At 35.8% G+C, this 19,321-nt stretch overlaps 1 protein-coding gene across 4 annotated transcripts in view; it reads left to right on the top strand.

Annotated features, from left to right (window-relative positions):
• LRCH2 (leucine rich repeats and calponin homology domain containing 2) overlaps positions 1 to 19,321 on the top strand; it is a 57,522-nt gene that overhangs the window by 6,707 nt on the left and 31,494 nt on the right. For all 4 annotated transcript variants that reach the window (XM_069811360.1, XM_069811363.1, XM_069811359.1 and 1 more), the window contains exons 2-6: positions 12,088 to 12,232; positions 15,282 to 15,408; positions 17,424 to 17,529; positions 17,632 to 17,768; positions 17,984 to 18,117. In XM_069811360.1, coding sequence (XP_069667461.1) covers positions 12,088 to 12,232; positions 15,282 to 15,408; positions 17,424 to 17,529; positions 17,632 to 17,768; positions 17,984 to 18,117 — 649 coding nt within the window. The remainder of the gene's footprint in view (positions 1 to 12,087; positions 12,233 to 15,281; positions 15,409 to 17,423; positions 17,530 to 17,631; positions 17,769 to 17,983; positions 18,118 to 19,321) is intronic.

The following is a 19,321-nucleotide window of genomic DNA, read 5'->3' as shown; positions in this document are numbered from 1 at the left end:
CAGCAAATAAGAACAGATGCTGAAGTTGCTACAGCAGTGGCCTTTGTGTCTCAAGAGAACAGGCTGTAGTTGTTGCTAGAACCTGTTCACTCTGTGCTTGTGGACTGTTAGTTTACCCATTTTCTTTGTTTTTTTTTTCTGCTTCGGTCTTAACTTCACTCACCTTGTTTTTCAGTCTTCTTTGACTTCCAGCAGTCTAGCTTGCTTTAAAAATGTTTCTGCTTAGTTTATCTAGTGTCAAGCAATTTTATCTACATGAAAGGTTAAGTCATGTAGTAAACACTAGTTACAGTTGATTGGTTGTAGCCTATTTGTCTCTGCCTTATGTCTATTTAGATTGTAGCTCTTCAGGGCAAAGGCCTTGGATGTGTATATAACTGAGCATACAGAGACTAACATAAGTTTTACTTGAGAGTTTTGTGTGCATTTTAGGTAATCCTTAACAAACCCAGACTTTGCTTCATTTACGAGTGATGATTACTTTCCCTTATTTTCTGTGAAAGAGTTAAAATAATTTGAAACTGAAACTTGGAATTTAAAAATTTCAAAAACAAAAAAGAAATTGACAGAATTAAACCAATAAATAATGGCCAATGTAAGTGGGAGGAAGATGCCCTGTGCTATAATACACAAGCTTAGTAAGTCTTGCTGACTTGTCAGGAAAACACATTTTACTCGTTCTGGTAGTAAGCTGTTTCAAGAATTATAGTCTAGACTAAATAAAGTGCTGTGTTGTTAGGGAAACAAATAAGTTTCCTGTGGGATTTCCTGCTTACAATTTCAAACTACAAAAGATTTGTGGTGACAAGATGCCTTCAGAAGTAGAGAGGAAGATAATCCTTGATGTGTGATAATGTCCTTTTGACTGTATAGCTGATTGGTGTGCCAATTTACTGCTTCATGTGTCAATTTGAGGAGTAAATGACTCCTTCCCCTTGGTGATGTGTTCTTTATTTTTCATTTTAATCATGCTATGCTAAAATAACTGAACACATGTACTCAAGAGTTGGAGCAGTATGCTGTCTTGTGTTGGAAATGCCTGGATCCTTCTCGTGGCAACATGGTGAGAAATTCCTTGAATTCATCTGTTGGTTTCATCCCTGCATTGGTGTGCAGCAGGTCAGCACTTGTTCCAACCTTTACATCAGAGCTTCTGGTTTAGGTTTTGATGAGCGCAAATTTCAGGAAAAACCTCATGTACCTGAGCCATGTGGCAAGTGGAGATGACTTACATGAAAAACAAGAATAGGTTGAACTGAACTGCCAATTTAGACATGTTCAACATAGACACGTCCAGTGTAGACTAGGAGACTAAATTCAGTGAGGATGGGCTGGACTAGTGGGTTCCTCAAGGCTACCTTGATTTCAAAGCCAGTGTGCTGGATCTCAGTCCATCCTCCCTGGCAGTAGAAGTCTGTGAGAGACAACTGTTGGTCTGTTCCAGTTATAAGAACATGTATTTCCCATGGAAGAACTGTGGTTTAATCTGATGGGATGCTTTTTTTCAGTCCCTAAAGTAATAAGAGTAGATTTTTTAAAAAGGATTTTTTCTTTAGTAGTGCTGTTTAGCTTCAAAAGCCAAGAACTCAAAATCTGTAAAATACAGTTTCTGGTTGCCTGTACAACCTTCCCTCTATGCTTGATGAGAAACTTTAATTATGTGGTTGTGTACAGTTTCTTCATTTGTCACTTCAACAGCACAGACCGAGTGTATAACTAAAATTAGTGACATGGATAACCATAAAGCAGGTATTTCCTAGCTCTTCAGTTGTTGGAATTAGAACCCAAACACCACTTTGTAATATCTCTTTCACAAAAATAGAAGCTATTCTGTGCTCTGTCAAACACCCAGTTAAAAAAAAAAAGTAAAAACTCCTTGTAGCCACCTATAGTCTTGGGAGTGTTTTTATTTCTTTTAAACAGCTCAAAGAAGAAACACAAGCAGAGGAGTATGAAACTGAGAAGCAACATGAAAAGATGGTTAACTTCTCCTAATATGGAGCAGCCCTGTGCTAAAATATTTGACAGTGTATTGCTATGAGAAACATGGTCACTCACATTAGCACAGTCCAGCACCCCGTGTTTCACTTCAGTAGCTCATAAGGAGACATTGCATGTGTTAGAAGACTGAATAAATGATTGAACATGCACTGGAAGCTGTTAAGTTGGCCAATGTAATTAATTTTCCTGGAAGGTTTTTTCATGTCTCTGTAGCTAGTAAACAGCGGTCATGTTGGTGGCAAGGAAATGCGTCCTTTATGCTTTTCTGAACTTGATCAGAAGCCCTGAGTTTCTCATCCCTGCAGGTTGCAATTTTGTGACTGCATAAAAGCTGCAACTCTGTATCAGTGCTCTTCCTCCTTTCAGTTTCAGAAACTTCTCACTATTATTTCCCTTACTGTCAAAATTACTGTCATGTCACTTGCCAAGGGTTCTTTTTATCTTTGCTGCTGTCTTCCAGTATATTGCCTGGTGTAGTAGGCACTTGGGATGAGGTACTGGTCCTTATTTATGTGCAGTCTTTCTGATCATGGTTATATGTATGATTATATACTATATAATTAGAAAAAATATAGAAAATTATATATAGGCACACTATATAGTATAAAAATGTTCTTCTAATATATAAATTGGACATAACTGTATTGATACAAAAGGTGTAGCTAGCCCAGGATTCTCTATTAAAAGCTAATAATAATAATCTTATTAACCTATTACTTGATAACTTCCTTTGCAGCCCCATATTTTTACTGAAAATAATGAAAATAGATTGTGTACTCAGTTGTCTATTCCAGGCTGATGAAACCTATTCTGTATAATCTCTTATACTGAAAAATTTCTCATGCGTGTGCATATTCTCTTTGTATATGTTGTACTGTATCTTTTTTGAGTTAAGCCAGGAATTGCATGCAGTATCAAGATATGGGTATGCAATGAAATAACTTTCTATGCCCTGTTCTTAGTACTGTTTTGCGCCTTTGACTTGAGTTGCCATTTTCAAAAAAATCAAGACTTGGGTAATATGGCTGGATGAATCTCAGTTTTGAAATGTTAGCATATTCACTTGTGATTTACTAATGAAATATAATACATTAAAGCTAGAGAAGTATGTGAAAGTGAAATCCTCACAGAATTGTGCCCAAGATAAAAAGGAAGGAAGCAACGCTGGAAACACAGAAGTAGAACTAGCTGCACATGTAGGATTGCTGAAAATGCAAAGTGTGTGTAAGACTTTTCCTTCAATTTTTTTTTTTATCATAAGCTACTGCAATTTTAATTGTGAAATGAAGATGAGGTTCTGGTAACATCATTTAAGTCATTTAAGTGTGAAAATTCTAACCATACAGTTTCTAAAGTAAGCCCTTCTGAGCAGGGGCACCAAAAAGCTTATTTCTTAAAATGATCTTTTGCTTCTGTAGAAACTTTTAAGTGATTTGCTCTTTTGGCACATTGATTCCATGCTCACATTAAAAAGGCTTATACTCTTCTAAAGGTTTCATTAGTTTGAGGGAGCTTTTCTAGATATAGGTTTTAGAATTAACATTCCAGGTGATTGGGAATTAAATTTCAACTATGACAATGTCATATTAAAAAAAAATAGTTGGAGGATGACCTTTTAGATGGCATTAAATACTTATGAATGAAATCTTATTTTCTACAAGTGCCTAATTTTTTTGGAAGTCAAACAACATCAGCATTAAATGCTCAGGTGTAACTCCATAACAAGTTGTGCCTGTCTTGTGTTCAAAAAAGTTGCTTCCCATTTGTGGGAAGACTGTGCTGCACAGTGTGAATCCTGCTATTTGTGATTCTATAATAAATGCTTATGGGGCTTATGAACCAGTTCAGTGTTTTTGTTTATTCTACGTCATTTTGATATGTCAGTTAAAATACATAGTGACCACAAGGATTAGGTGAAGACAGACTATGCTTCTATTTTACTTAAGAGTGTACACAACAGATAAAAATCAGTTTAAATATTACTACGTAAACTTTTAACAGTAGACTTTAAATGTATTCAAGGAAAGTACATTGGTCAATTTAGTTTCCTCAGTTATAGGTGTCTGACAGTTGTGTCAGTTTCCTTCTTGTGCATAAGAGCTGATGGGTGTTCAGTTTGTTCTGTGTAGTCCTTCACCATAGCTCTTAAAGTTGGAGAGCAAACATATATTGGTATGTGAAGTACATAGTTACATGCAAAAATTATTTTGCTGTAATTCTTGAACATCCTTTGCCAGTAAATTCTAAATTTTTTGGTCTGTTTTGCAGCTGAAGTGGTTGCTGTTTGTGCATACTGATATAATCATTCTACATTTGGACATATTTTAATTGTTCAGTGCTTAATTTTGCAACCTAAGTGGATATTAAGAATTCTGATATTAGTTATTTAATTAACCAGGCGTCACTTTTTCCTTTTTCAAAGGAAAATTTTAAAACACCTGTGTTTAACAATACTGGTCATGTATTAACATTAAGATTTGAATGCTGAACCTGCAAGTAGGATGTGTAAAGCTTGAGGGGAAGGCTTAAGATGCTAGAGGATGTCCCTTTTGGCATAAGCTTGGCAAGCTTAAGAGTTCCTTTCTCCTGAGGTTCCTGAAAATCAGGATGAATCAGTAGTTTCAGAAACCTGGTTCTGTTTCAGTTGTAATGGGAAGTGCTAGGTAGCTTATGCAGAAGACTTGTGATCAGAATCTATGAGGGAAAAAACCCTCTTGAATAGTCTTGCTGCTCCCCACCAAATCTAGTTTACAGTTTCTGGCTTAGTCTTGGTTTGTTTTGTTTTGTTCCCCGCCCCCCCCCCCCCCCCAGCAGATAACAGCATAGGAGCAAGGTGCTTAAAACACACTGTAGTGTGTTCACTTTCTTTTTGGCAAACTGGACACAGGATACACCTTGGCGGTTTTCTTTTTTTAAGTGAATGTAACTCTTGTTTTTGTAGGATTTTTGTGAGTCTTTGGTTGGGTTTTTTCCTTCCATAACTCTGAAAGCTCCAAATGAAGATCTGTGTTTCATTAATGCTGCCATCAAAACTCATAGCTGGCAGAATTAAGACCCTTTATAGGAAGCAGATAAGTGTTTAGGACACTTGGATTTTTTGATGCATCTTTAGTTTTCCTCTTTACCGTAATAAGGAATTGATATTTGAAATATCCAAACTGCTAAGATGATTATACTCCTGTAACACAAAAACCCCACAATTTTATATCCTGTAATTACATAGGTTGAAAGTGATCTTCGTAGGTCATCTAGGACAGTCTCCTGCTCAGAACAAGTCCAGTTAGAGCAGTTTGCTCAGGGCCTTGTTCAGTTGAGTTTTGAGCATCTCCAGTGATATTTCAATCTCTCATCTGTTTTCTGGATTATCCTAGAAGCTTCAGTTAATTGTATTTTTTCTGACTGAAGAAAGCATTGTTACATAAACAATGAAATTGGTTTGTTCCTGCCAAGTGCCATTTCTGTGGTTAGTAATGAAAGCCAGATCTCTTACTTCCTTTCCTAGTTTCTTAAGAAACTGGGCAAGGAGCCTCAAGCTTTAGTAGACTTTGAAACATACGGTTTTCTTCATTTTTCTTTTTATGTATGTAATTTGTCACTTTAATATTGGGCTTATAGACTTCAGTTTAAGATCAGTAAATTCAACAGTACCTTTGAATACCTGCTGAGTCATAAATCCATTTTCCCCAGTCTTAGAATGATCATGTCACTTATACAGTACTTAGGTGACTCTTGAAGATTAAAACAAGATAGAAAACAAGGGTATTCTTTGTGATTACACTAAAGACCAATCACATTCTTAGATTATGTAGATACTTGCTGCTGAAATATCACAGCAGAAACTGGCAGTTTCAATCTGCTAATAAACAATTACTATATACTATTTCCATGGTTTTTGTTACCTTTTTACTTCTCAAAGCAGGATTGCTAAAACAAGGAAGGAGGAAAATGTAATACAAGTTGGTTTATTTTCTAAACTGTTTTGTTCAAACACTTGTAAGTTCTTAGCAGCTCTTCAAGGTCTTTGGAAGCTTGATACTGACAGAGTAGTAAAATGAAGGATGACGTTTTCAGATGTGGATAAATCAAGTTTAGTGTTAACTTATCAATGTTTTTAACAAGATTCCTGAGCAGCTGCATTTAATTATTCCCAGTAAAGAAGATGGCAAGACTAAATGATAATGTGAAAATACAGCTTTTGTGGCATTACAAACATACCTGAATGGGAGATGTACAGGCTTGGAACATTCTCCTGAGGACTAAACCAGTGCTTATTCATGGTATGGCCATGCAAACTGTGCTAGTATAACATAAAATAGGATAGGAGCTAATGAACTTATGCAGCTGCTGAGGAATACTTGTTGAGCCACTGTCACAAACAATAACGCTCCATCTGAGAGATTTGGAGCGTCTTTGTCTACTTAGCTTTGAGTTTCTGTGACTAATTCTGCAGCCTGGTTGTTGCTCATCTGCAGTAGGTGAGAGGTTCCCTCCACTACATGTATTATAGGTATATAATAATATTGCAAGGCTCTGAAAGTTGACCCCGGCTAGGAATCCATAGTGGGCATAGTGTAAGTGAAGTGTTGGACTGCTTTGGCAAGCTGACCTATTGTTAGCTTTGGATTCATATTTCTCTTTCTAAGCTATGCTGGAATCTCCATTCCTGGTTAGAAGGAGGGCAACTCATACTCACATGAGCTTAAGGTATTAGACTTTTATAGTCTGACTTAAGGGTTGTTTTTTTTGTTTTGTGGGGTTTTTTTGAGACAAAATTCACTATATTTCATGCATGTATCTTTGCTTTATGATTAATCTTAAATGCTTGGCAGCTTGGACTTAACTTTCTTTCCTCCTCCTTAGGGATATGGGGAAATACATACATTTACTGGCTGATTCCTTTAAATAATTTTGACATTTTGGTATCTGGAATGTCTTCATGCAACAGAACTCAATTTCTTAAGTTTTATGTTCTCTCTCCTGTTCCTTGAATGCTGTGGTACAAATAATGCCCATCATTTACCATGGTTGATTGTGAAGTTAAAGGTGTTTGAAGTCTGATGGCCTTACTTGTGGCTGAAGGTGACATATTGATAAAGCCTTAGTCTTGTCTGCGTTGCTGATATCACTCTTGGAACTCCATCAGATAGGATACAAATCTGATCTTTTCCTCTTTATAGGACCCTCCTCAGGGAGGGAGATTGGCTTTCTGTTTGAGTTGGAGAAAAAGGATATTTGTGTAACAGAAGAATAGTTGGTAGGGCATGTGCTCATAAGGTGGTTTTGGAGCCTTATGCTAAGAAAGAACATTTGCCTGCCTGTATTTCTTCAGTACCATTGGCCTGTCAAGTGAATTAATAATTGCTGTGTGAAATATAATTATAACAGAGGGGTTTTTTTTAATGCTGTTACTGTTCAATATGAATTTTAACCATCACAGGATCTGAATTATAAGGTGACTGAGTGTTTTATGGACATGGAAAACTTCTGCCTCCTAGAATTACCATATGCAGGTGTTTCTGCAGTGTTTGAGACTACTTTTTTTTTTCCTCCAGAATCATCTTGCATCTGACAGACTAATAAATTTTACCCATGTTCTGTGTGTTGATCTCAGATTTGTGTTTAGATTGGCTAAAAGTGTATCTTCAGGATCAGATCTGAACACTTTTAATTTTATAAATTCATTGACTTCTGTAGGACTAATTATATAGTTGCTGTTGTGCTTAGATATTTTTTGGCTTAGACTCTGCTAAAGCATTACTAGAAAAACTGGCTGGGAAAGTCTATCTGTATTATGAGTTAGGAGAGCAGATCTGGGTTTTGTTGGGGGGATGGGTTGTTTTCTTTTCAATCTAGTTTCTAAATAAAATTTTGGAACAATCTGAGCAAAAACCCAACACCAATATCATGGATCAGCATATTTTTATGAAAAATGTTATAACATCAAGATGAGGTTCAAGTGTAAATTTCCCAACTAAGCATCGTATTTCAAATTCAACACGTAATGCATGCACAGTGTCAATATAAAAATGATTGTACTGGATCAAATAAAAGGCCGGTTTGTTCTAGAAGCATGCCTCTGATAGTAAGCAGTAATGAATGTTTAAGGAAAAGTGCAAAAAACAAGACAAACATGATGTTAATACTATTTGACTACCTTACTGCACAGTGCTGTAACGTGACAGTTTGAGCTTTTTGTTTTTCCTTTTGATCATAGTGTAAATTTATACAAGACACTTTCTTACTTCTGATAGCTTCCCCTCCAAACTGACTGATTTCCTAAAATTATTTCCTTTTGAACTTTCAATATATTGTCTTTTAATCATTGTCTTACAGTCAGTAAAGACTTTTTCTGTTAAAAAGAAACTAAGCTGCAACCAACTTCATATTTTTGTAGTTCCCTTTTAAAATTCTTAGTAATGGTGTACTTCTCACTTTTATTGTTTCTGCAGATAGTGAATTGAAATACCCTGTGATTCATGAGCAGTCATGGATACTGTCTTCTATTTAGTCTTCATATAACACCCCCAATTTAGAGTTCTCCAGTCTAAACTGGTTAAGCAAAGAATTCCTATAATCTCACTTCTAGAGGAGCTGTCATCTTAAATCATGTGTGGTTCTGCGTTTAGCAGCTTTCCTTGCTTCTTCAGTTTATTAACCCTTACAAAACCATTCTCATTTTAAGTGCCAGCAACGTGCTTACATTTTGATTGAGATGAAGTCTATCTTGTTTATAGAGGAACACTCTATTCCAGAAGTTTCCTCCTTTTTTCTTACAATATTTTGTCAGTCATACCTTGGGTTATTAGTCTTCAAAAGGTACCTAAATTGCATAAACTTCACATCTAAATTTTATTTAGCATAATAGCTGAACTCATAAATTTTTTTGCTCATTGTGAAAACATTTCTGGAGTAGAAATCACTTTTCAATTTGGATAAAGAATAGGATTACTTGTTTTTAAAAAGCTGCAAGTACATTTCATATATTGAATATTGTGGAAAACTATATACACTTGAATCTTTTTCTTTAGAAAGCTCTGAACCCCTGGGACTATTCTAATACTGTTTTGCAATGAATGAATGAAAAATTGTTTGGAAGAGAAGCCATACAATCTTCCAACTCTTTATTTACCTTTTTTATTTTATTATTGATAGATAATGGGTATCATTTCCTATTCTAATAGGACTTCTGGGTTTCATAATGGAAAAGTGGAGTCCTTGCCCCACACTGTCTTAAGGCATTGTTTTCAGGGAAGAGTTTTCAACAGCAATAAATACCAATTTCACAATATTTGTATTTTTTCTTGTAATGTGAAACTGCATGGGTTTTGTATGAGGGTACACTAAGGGACTTCAACCAGACTGTGCTAATGCGATGGGTTTTTTTGTCAGGCCAGGTAAGAAACCACTGCTGGTTTTATATTGGCTGTTGAGTACTACAGTCCTGGTCCAGTCATTGGCCAGAGCAGAGAGTTGGTGCACACTATGGTTGTTGTCTGGCCCACCTCTGGGTTTTATTTCTGCAGAAGAAATGGCAAAGCTGTTTTTTAACCTGTGTCTTTCTAAGACGTGTGGTTGGGGTATGGCTGCATGCACATACAGTGGTATAATTTTCGTGGTGCTCTTGAATCTTCCAGTTCAGGTAGAACCTACAGTACTGCTCTTTGGATCAGTGGCAGTAGGGTAGGATTCTGTTGTTTGTATTTTGTAGAGTAGATCTTTGTGCTAGCCTTCAGTTATCTTTCTAGCTGCTGATAAAACAGAGTCGGGAAGAGCCTTACAGTTGACTTCTTCAGAATGGGATTGTATCAAAAACTGTCTATTCATCATGTGGTGGAGGTTGTGGAACTGTGCGGGCAATAAAACTGCGTGCATCTTTTCTGCACACAGTTATCCCACTCTGCTGAATATTAGAATAAGAGAGCCTTTGTTTGACCTAAAAAGGGTTTTGCATAAAATTTTTTCATGTGAAATCTGCCACTTTTCTATAATGTTTTGAAAATTGATGTGGTGGAAAACAGAAAGCAGACCTCATCTATTGTGAAAACTTTCTCAAGCTATGCTAAATTTTTTAATAAGCTTTTTAATTTTAGTTGGGATGTTTAGTTTTAGTTTACTTTATTCCATTTTTCATTCAGTTCATTAAGAATGTCAGTTCTGCAACCTAGATCTTTCTCTTTCTACCTCTTGCAGCTAGAGTTTGCAGAATTTGGTGTCAGCGGTGGATGCCCTGATCTAAAGGAAGGGTTTGTGATGCTTTAGCTTGACAATGTTTCTTAGAAATGATGGAACAATGGAGTGACAGCCCATTAGCTCACAAATTTCACATATTCTAGACTTCAGAAAGCAAAGTTGAGGCTACTTCCAAAAATAATGCCACTGGAAGGTGACATTTCATTGTACCAGTCCATTTTATTTGATGGGCATCTGCAGCACACTGTGTTGATGGCCTTCCCTGCTACTGGGCACACTGATGACTCGCATTCAGCCTGTTGTGTACCAGCAATGTGTGTTCTTCTCTGCAAAGCTATCTTCTACCCTTTCATCCTCCAGCCCACACTACTGTGAGGAATTATTCTGCCACAGGTGCAAGTCTTTGCATTTGTCTTTATTAAACTGGATGGGGTGTCTGCTGGTCGAGGTCACTCTGGCTGGCATCCTATCTCTCCAGCATGTGAGTTACCTCTTCACTCCCTCCAACTTGGTGTTGTCTGTGCACTTCCTGAGGGCAGATTATATCCTGTTTTCCAGGATGATGATGAAGATACTAAACAATATTGATTCCAGCATTGGCCCTGAGAAATGCCGCTCCTAGCTGGCTTGCCAGTTATACTTCAAGCTGTTAAGCTCTCTTCTTCAAGCCTGAAGGTGACTTTGAGTTACTTTTCCAGCCACTTTCTAGTCTGTTTTTTCAGTCTAGCGTAGAACAAACTATGTTTGTTCCAATGATAATGTGATAGGAGCTAAGCAGAAACACAGTTATTTCGTGCAAGTGTTAAAAACTGAGAACTAAAGCCTGAAATAGCAAGGGATCTGTATTGCTGCTTTGTTAAAAGAGTTTGTTCAGCGTTTCTGAGAAACCACATCCTTTTGAAATATCTTGGGTTGGGAACCAGAGTTACTTTCATAAAAGTAGAGTTGTTCTCAAGTAAATACCTCTTTCTTCCAAGATAGTTTCATGGACTTTATGACACAGGTTTTGGTAGTTAACTGATAATTTCCAGGATTCTTGGGTCACATCCCACCTGAATTTACTTGGTCTTTTTAAAGATTTCATATAGTCAGAGATGGTATGCGTTTTTGTAGTGCCCTGGTTTTTCATATCTTCTGCATGCAGATTTGCATAATGCAGTCATGCATTGTCAAAATAACTCTAGTTCAAGTATTATGTTTCCATTGTCAAATATATCTCCTCATTCTGTTCTTAGGCTAGGCTAAATTGCATCCTTATTTTTATAGCTAAATGCATTTGGCATTGGGTTTTGTGCTCTTTTTAGCTAAGTTATAAGTGTGTTACTGGAGAATGTCTCAGTTACTGTGCTTGCAATAAAGAATACTTTTTAGATGAGAATTGTAGTTCTTAAGCAAAATAAATATGTAAGGTTTTTTTGCAAAGTTCACCTTAGCATTGCAGATACTTTATACAATAAGAATAGATTCTAATGTAGCTGTCAAACAGGAAAAGTAATGTTTACTGGGTTTGTACCTTGACTTACTGTTGTGCCTAGAATTGAAGGAAAATAAATGAACAGCTGCACAGAACAAAGACTGATAGAGGAGGGGCAATCATAATTGATATTCAGTTGCATTTTAAATGTTCTTAATTATGTAGTGGGTAATATACTTCTGAATTCATGTCATTTTTCTATTTTATGTTATAATTGCATATCAAACAATCTTGTAGTATTTTAAGTCTTTTTTGTATTAATTATATGCAGTAGCATCTGTTAAAACTGAATTATTTTACACTTCTTGCAACACCTTAATTTTTAGGAGCATGACAAGAATAACAGCGGGTACTTTTATCTCCTCTTACTGCAAGGAAATTTTTGACTAAAAAATGATTATTTTTTTTTCTTTTGCTTCTAGATCTTTCAAAGAACAGATTTACTGAAATTCCTCCTGATGTCTGGCTGTTTGCACCACTGGAAACTTTAAATTTGTATCACAACTGCATCAAATCCATTCCAGAATCTATTAAAAACCTGCAAATGCTTACCTACCTTAACATTAGGTGAGTAATGCTTGTTATTTTTGGTCTTTATATAACTTACCTCATTGAAGAGGTGGCATTCTGCTTCATGAGGTCATTAAGTGCCTCTGTGTGCCCTCATTTTTGCCCAGATAGATAAAATTATTCTGTTGTTTGTTTTTCTTATCCTTGGTGTTTTAGGGCCAGCAGTTGTTGCTTCCTTTGTGGGAAGGAATTGAATGCATTATGAAATTTCAGTCAGTAAACTATAGTAGCTGAGGAGTTTACAAAGTTTCCTTTGTTTTTAATGTTATATAGACAGACAATGTTTAGAAACTACATGTGTAAAAATTTGCTGCTCGCAACAGGGTAGACTACTCTGGCCAGAAGGCCCTGCTCATTTTGCCCATTATTTACATCCATTACTGTATTGATGTTCTTAAACTTGGAAAACATGTGGTTGGATCTTCTCAGAAGAATGGAAGATGAATATGAGCTCTGGAAAGAGAGGGAATCTAGAAGAACCCTCCCAAAAAGAACTGAGACCCTGTTTTCCACAGTATTCCTTGTTTCTTATATTGACTACATCAAGTCCAAAACAGTCTTTTCAGCTAAGAGCTATTTAACATGTGAGATTTGGTTCCAGAATATATTTTGAAAAAACTTCACGAATTGATCCTTGGAAAAGAAAAAAGTAAGAAATAAAAACAAACAACAAAAAATCCCAACCAAAAACCTTGTCTCAATCTGCAAATATCAATGCTTATAGTGATAATTTCAGTAGTCTGTTCTGTGGCAATTCTAAAGAGCATTAATGATATGATAAAACTGCAGTGTTTTCTGAAAAATTTGACCTAACTTTCTTCACAGAGCAGCAACAGCCCATTTCTCTTCTGATGGTAGTTGAGGTACTGAATACAATTCTTTACACAGAAATAAAGTAGCGTGTAGTTCTAACTGGGCGTTGCATGTCATTTTGAGTCGACTCTTCTAATCATCATTTGCCTTACTGTGCTTTGTCTTCACTTTTGTGCTGATCTCTGAGGACTATTTTTGCAATGCATGAACATGTGGACTGTAGGAGTTGAACAGGCTAAAATCCTGGCTTACTAGTTTCAATATTTTGTTACAGAAGAAAACCACATGATCTCAAAGTCTAATTTTGCATTCAGACGACTGAAGAAATGTGTCATGCAATTCATAGTAAAGTAGGCAGCTCTTCTTTAAGCAAAAAAACCCACAAAAAGCTGGAGGAGATTGTGATGCAGAGAATGACTGTTTCATTGCTACATTTTTGTAATAAATTAAAAGAAGCTTGCTTGCACATTATATTTTTGCTTCTCATGCTCTCCAACCAAAAAAGCCTGTCATTCTGCCTGAAATACAACTTAAAAAAAGAGACTTACTGCATACCTACATCCAGAACTTAACTTGTATTGTTCACTTAGAATTAACAGAAAAAATACATTAGTTTTATAAAGATACTAATAGAAGTTTACTTTCATTTTATGGTGTTAAAATTGCTTCTTTGAAGCTGAAATGTTGCAAGAACATAAATTTATTTTTGTTGGTTGTCCTTGTTTCAGCTGGGATAGAGTTAATTTTCTTTCTAGTAGCTAGTTCAGTGTTACATTTTGGATTTAGTATGAGAAGAATGTTGATAACACACTGATGTTTTCAGTTGTTGCTAAATGGTGTTTATACTCAGTCAAGGATTTTTCAGCTTCTCATGCCCAGCTAGCAAGAAAGCTGGAGTGGCACAAGAAATTGGGAGGGGGCACAGCCAGGACAGCTGACCTAAACTGGCCAAAGGAATATTCTATACCATGTGACATCATGCCCAGTATATAAACTGGGGGGAGCGGGGCTGGCAGGGATCGCTGCTGGGGAACTAACTGGGCATTGGTCAGCGAGTGGTGAACAGTTGCATTGTGCATCACTTGTTTTGTATATTCCAATTCTTTTATTATTGCCTTTTTTAAATTCCTTTCTGTCCTATTAAATTGTCTTTATCTCAACCCGCAAGTTTTACTTTTTTTTCCCTGATTCTCTCCCCCATCCCATTGGTGGGGAGGGGAGGGGAGTGAGTGGGCAGCTGTGTGGTGCTTAGTTGCTGGCTGGGGTTAAACCATGACATTGGTTTTGCAGCCCTGTAAACTGTAGTCATGGAGAAAAAAAATGTAAAAATTTGGGTTTTTTTAAATATGAAAACAGTGCTCTGATATATATCAATTAAACAGTGAAACTTCTGCGTTTTTCTTAATATAGTGTGAACACAAATGTCAACACTTAAAAATGTAAACATTTTTTTGGGTAGGGTTTTTTTTTTTCCAAAATAGAAGTGAACTCTGCACAGTTTTACTTAAAGCAACAGCAATTACTGAAATTTTTATCTGTGAATGGACATCTGAACAAGCTGGTTTTCTAATGGCTTGTTTAAATGTACAAGTACTGTATTAGAAAAATTCAATGTATTTCTGGCAGTGGCAGTCTGCAGTTGGTAGTTTTTCCAATATGGATTTAAATCAAAATGTTAGTAACAGTATATTTCTTGTGTACAAAGCAGACATACGTGCATGTAGTTGGAAAATGATATACACAAAAGAAATAAATTTTAATTAAAACTTACCTTCCAGACTGTTAATCAGCAAAGTAATAAATAGATTTTAAAGGCTTTTTGTGCTGGCTCAGGAGTGACATGACCACATGACATGAGAAGCAATGGCCTTGTATAAAGTTCTGGTTTGCTAAGAACTTTATATTGGTAGGCTGTCAAATCAGGTGGTCCTTCTGAAGGTATTAGAAAATAGGATAAAAGCAAACATCAAACTATTTCTTTCAACAGATTTCTCTGTACGTTCTAGTGTTAGATTCAGTTACAGTACATACTCATTTCATCAAGCGAGATGGGCTTGACTTGGTAAGGAATTAATGATGGAGATTGTAGCTTAAATTTAGACGAAATTGTAATAGGTGGAGAATGTCTTCTGGAATAGGAGAAAAGTTGTTCAATGTGCATCTCAGACTCCCTGTCAGGCTTAAAAAGAAGATTATAATCTAGTCTTGCTTGTTCATTTTTCTTTCTTTCAAGTCGAAATCTTTTATCAACGTTGCCAAAGTACCTGTTTGATCTTCCACTTAAAGTTCTGGTTGTTAGTAATAATAAGCTGGTCTCCATTCCAGAAGAAATTGGAAAGTTGAGAGATCTAATGGAGCTGGTAAGTACAATAGTGAACCATTGTACTAAGTAAATTTAAACTATAAACAATTTACAGTATAATAAAAATATAAATTAGTAATTTTTTAAATATGGAACAGCAAAATGTAAATTCAGTTACTGCTTTTTCTTAGTGTTTGAGCTCAAATTACAGGTGTAGTATTGTAGAGTTTCAAAAATGGGATTAAACACAAATCAGTATGTTGGGTTAACTAAAGCTTAAGGGGTTCATAAATAAAATCGCTCTTCATATTATTTTGAGTCCCTCGCTTGTATGTTGTTGAAAACGGTGAATTTTTCTGTTTACATTCTTTACAGGAATCATAATTCTATTTATTTTTCTTATACGTTATCAGGAATCTTCTTCCCATCTGAAGAGTTCACTGTACTCTTAATACAAGTTATGCCATTCAATCATTGTTGTCTTGTTCTGTGTTTGGTGTTGGTTTTAGGGTGGTGTCCGTCCCCCCCCCCCCCCCCCATTTCTGCTATTCCTTTATTTTGTTTGGAGTGAATAGAATGGTGTGTGATATTCACAGTTTAGGTGTCTGTGCAATGTGATTTTATCCTATGGCATACTAGAGTTTTGTTCTTTGTTGTACATTACTTTCTCTATATTTCTTAATATTCTGGGCTTTTCTGATCGAAAACTATGCACAAGTATTCACTGACCTGGCACTTGGACTAGGTCTGATATTTTTTTTTTTTTTTTTCCCCAGCATGTGTGATTTCTTTGGTCATTGCAAGCAATCCTTATCCTGGTTCCAGAGCGGCTGTGTATGCCCTGGAGATTTCTTTTAACATGATCTAATTTCTGAGCTATAAATCCACATTCTTTTTTAATTTACGAGTAATACTCTGAATGTTTGTGAAGCTTTTCTAGTGTCCTCTACTCTTTGGTGATGAGAAATTCTTTACGCTTACTTCAATGTCATAGGATTTCAAGGTGGGATCACTGCTATTCTTTACAGGAAGTGACATTTTGTCAGAATTGCAGTTGTAGTATTTTTGACTTATTTTTCAAAATTGTCAAACCTAGAATGCGTGCTTGATGACACAGATTAAGGACTTACTAGACAGTTTCATTCCAGTACCTGTGTTATACCTGTTTAGAACATAAGTAATATATATACATTAAAAAAAGCTGACAACTAAGCCACATGCTAGAAAGATGCTTTTAGGAAGGGAATCCCATGTTAAATTTGGTGTTGTAGACAGAGAATAACTTGCAAGAGATACACAACAGTTGATCCTAAGCAGCTGTGCTTTCTGAGACATCTAGCTATGTGCAGACATCATGGTTGCCAAAAGCAGATGAGCAGTGCCTAAGCTGAAGCTCTGGAAGTGTGTAGTGGAGATTCGTCTGGTTAAGGCCTGGCTTCTAGTTACTGACTCAGCTTGCGTTTAAAATCAGCTTAGAATTTTTCATCAGTTAGATGTCTATCATTGTTACTTAGTCTAGGAAACTAGTCTAAGCCAATTTTATTCAATTGGAAATAAAAAAGGTTAGAAATGGTCTTATGTCAGTGTGATTGTTGACCCAGCCTGGACTACATAAATAAATGTTAAATTAGTGGCAGAAATAGCTGTACTCTGTGTTTACTTGGTGCGGCTTTGTCACCCTCTAGTGCTTGTATCCACAAAGTTTGTGAGCCTGCTGTTGCTCTTCGTAAATTTTTAGTTGTGTGGATTGATTCAAGGTTTTCTAAGGAAGAAGAATTTTTACAAAAGGAGCAGAATGCAAATCATTTGCCAGGAACTCCTGATTTCTAGCGTACAGTTTTAATCTCAAAACCAGTCTTTCATCATTCATTGATGTAACTTTTTGAAACATGAATCACTAAATATGGAAGGAACAGCGAGATTTGTTATGGTACTTATTCACTTTGTGGAAAAAACAAGAAAGATAGGATTTCTGTTTTTTATAGTATGGTTTACAGTAGTTTTGGTAGCAGTTTTCCTTTGTTTAATTTAATTTAAGATGTTCAGTTAAATTATTAATTTTATGTCTCTTAGGATATTAGCTGCAATGAACTTCAGGTTCTTCCCCAGCAAATAGGAAAATTGCAGTCACTTAGAGAATTAAACATAAGAAGAAATAATCTCCATATGTTGCCTGATGGTAAGCTACTAGTTTTCATTTCTTTGATGTAAGTAAATTAGGTAAAGTGTTAAGAAGATATCTGATTCTTTATTTGTTTTTTGTTTGTTTCCCCCAATGCAGAATTAGGAGACCTTCCCTTGGTAAAGCTGGATTTTTCTTGTAATAAAATTACAGAAATTCCAATTTGTTACAGAAAGTTACGTCACTTACAAGTTATAGTTCTGGATAACAATCCAATGCAGATACCACCAGCACAGGTTAGTATTAAAGCATTCTAGTTCAGAAATTTGCATTAGGATCTTAAGAAAAAGGAAACTGTTCTAAGTTATACCAATCAGGTTTTTGTATTTTTAGTTGTATTTCTCCTAGCGGGAAGTTTAGGTACAAACTCAGTGTAGCTTTTGTTGGGGTGCATTTTCAAAAGATATGCTATGTAATTAAGATTTTTTTTTGTTCGTTTGTTTCCCAACAGATATGTTTAAAGGGTAAAGTACATATATTTAAATTCCTCAGCATTCAGGCGTGCCTCAGAATAGATAAAAAACCAGATTCTTTGGATCTTCCGTCATTAGGTAAACGAATCCCCTCCCAGCCACTCACAGACAGGTGAGTAGTGCAGTTTTTGTTTTATTTACTTTAGCATTTGCTATGAAGTGATCTGTTTATTACAGATAGTAGCTGTAATTTCAATACTTTAATTGTTCTTTCCTTAGAATTCATAGTATTTATTTTCTAAGGTTGTGTTATTGGAAGCTTAATTGGCTCATCTAAGTTTCTATGAAAAGTTTTCATTGTACTTGCTAAAGATTTGGAAATCAGAACAAAGATGTATTTTTAATTTATTTATTGGAAAACTCAGCTATTTATTTCCCAGATATGTCAAAACAGTAGACGAGATTTTTCCATAAATGTCCTGAATATGGAGTTAGTCTGTTGGATGGAAAGTCTGCCTCCCACATATATCTTAAGGGAAACTAACTTAAAGATCAGTGAAATACCAGTGATTTTTTTTAGTTGAGGTTAAAAAGTGCAGAATATTTTATTGGACTTCTGTACAGAGAACCTCTTGAGTAATTAAATGGGAATGCTTTTGTATTTTCTGTCATCAATTGGCTTGCCATTGGAAACCATATGGAACAATAATCTCTCTTTGCCTATTTTCTTAAAAGGTCGCATGCAACTTGTGCCTCTGTGTTCAAGGCTGAAGGAAAGATGAAAGTTATGAATAAAGCTTACACAGAACCATCTGAATCATCAAATTCAGTCCATGGTCTTGGTCTCAGGCGACTGTGCCATAGGGAATTAGTCCACAGTGTCTGTAGATCACTTGTAAATTCTCCCAAAAAATGTGGGCAGCAACTGTTCCCCAAAAGCTTCCACTGAACTTAAGGCCTACAACTAAAATGTATTGCAAAGGAACAAGGTCATCGGTATTACCACTGTACCTGATTAATTAAACTTTCCAGATAATCTTATTATTTAAACCAAGCTCCAGTGCGCAGTTGGAAAACACGTCCTGCTGATGCTGCCAATTTTATGTCTTCAAAAGGCATAAATTTGGAGAAAATATTTCATAGATATTCAGGCAGTGTTAAACCATTATAATATGACAGTCTATTAGGGAACGTGTATTTGCTACTGGTAGAAAAACATGTCTGCCGATAGAATTCAAGGAATTGTGGTTTTTCAGAGGAAGTGTTTTCTGAAGACGGTATTTTTGAATGAAGTAGAACAACTCAAAAATTGTATAGGTACAAGAGAGTACAGTAATTGATCATTTCCACTTTAACTTTGCTTTGATACTTTTTTC

This window comes from Haliaeetus albicilla, chromosome 23 (genome assembly GCF_947461875.1).
Source record: "Haliaeetus albicilla chromosome 23, bHalAlb1.1, whole genome shotgun sequence".
Taxonomy (NCBI): domain Eukaryota; kingdom Metazoa; phylum Chordata; class Aves; order Accipitriformes; family Accipitridae; genus Haliaeetus; species Haliaeetus albicilla.
The sequence above is the reverse complement of the archived record's forward strand: the minus strand, read 5'-3'. Positions and strand labels throughout refer to the sequence as shown.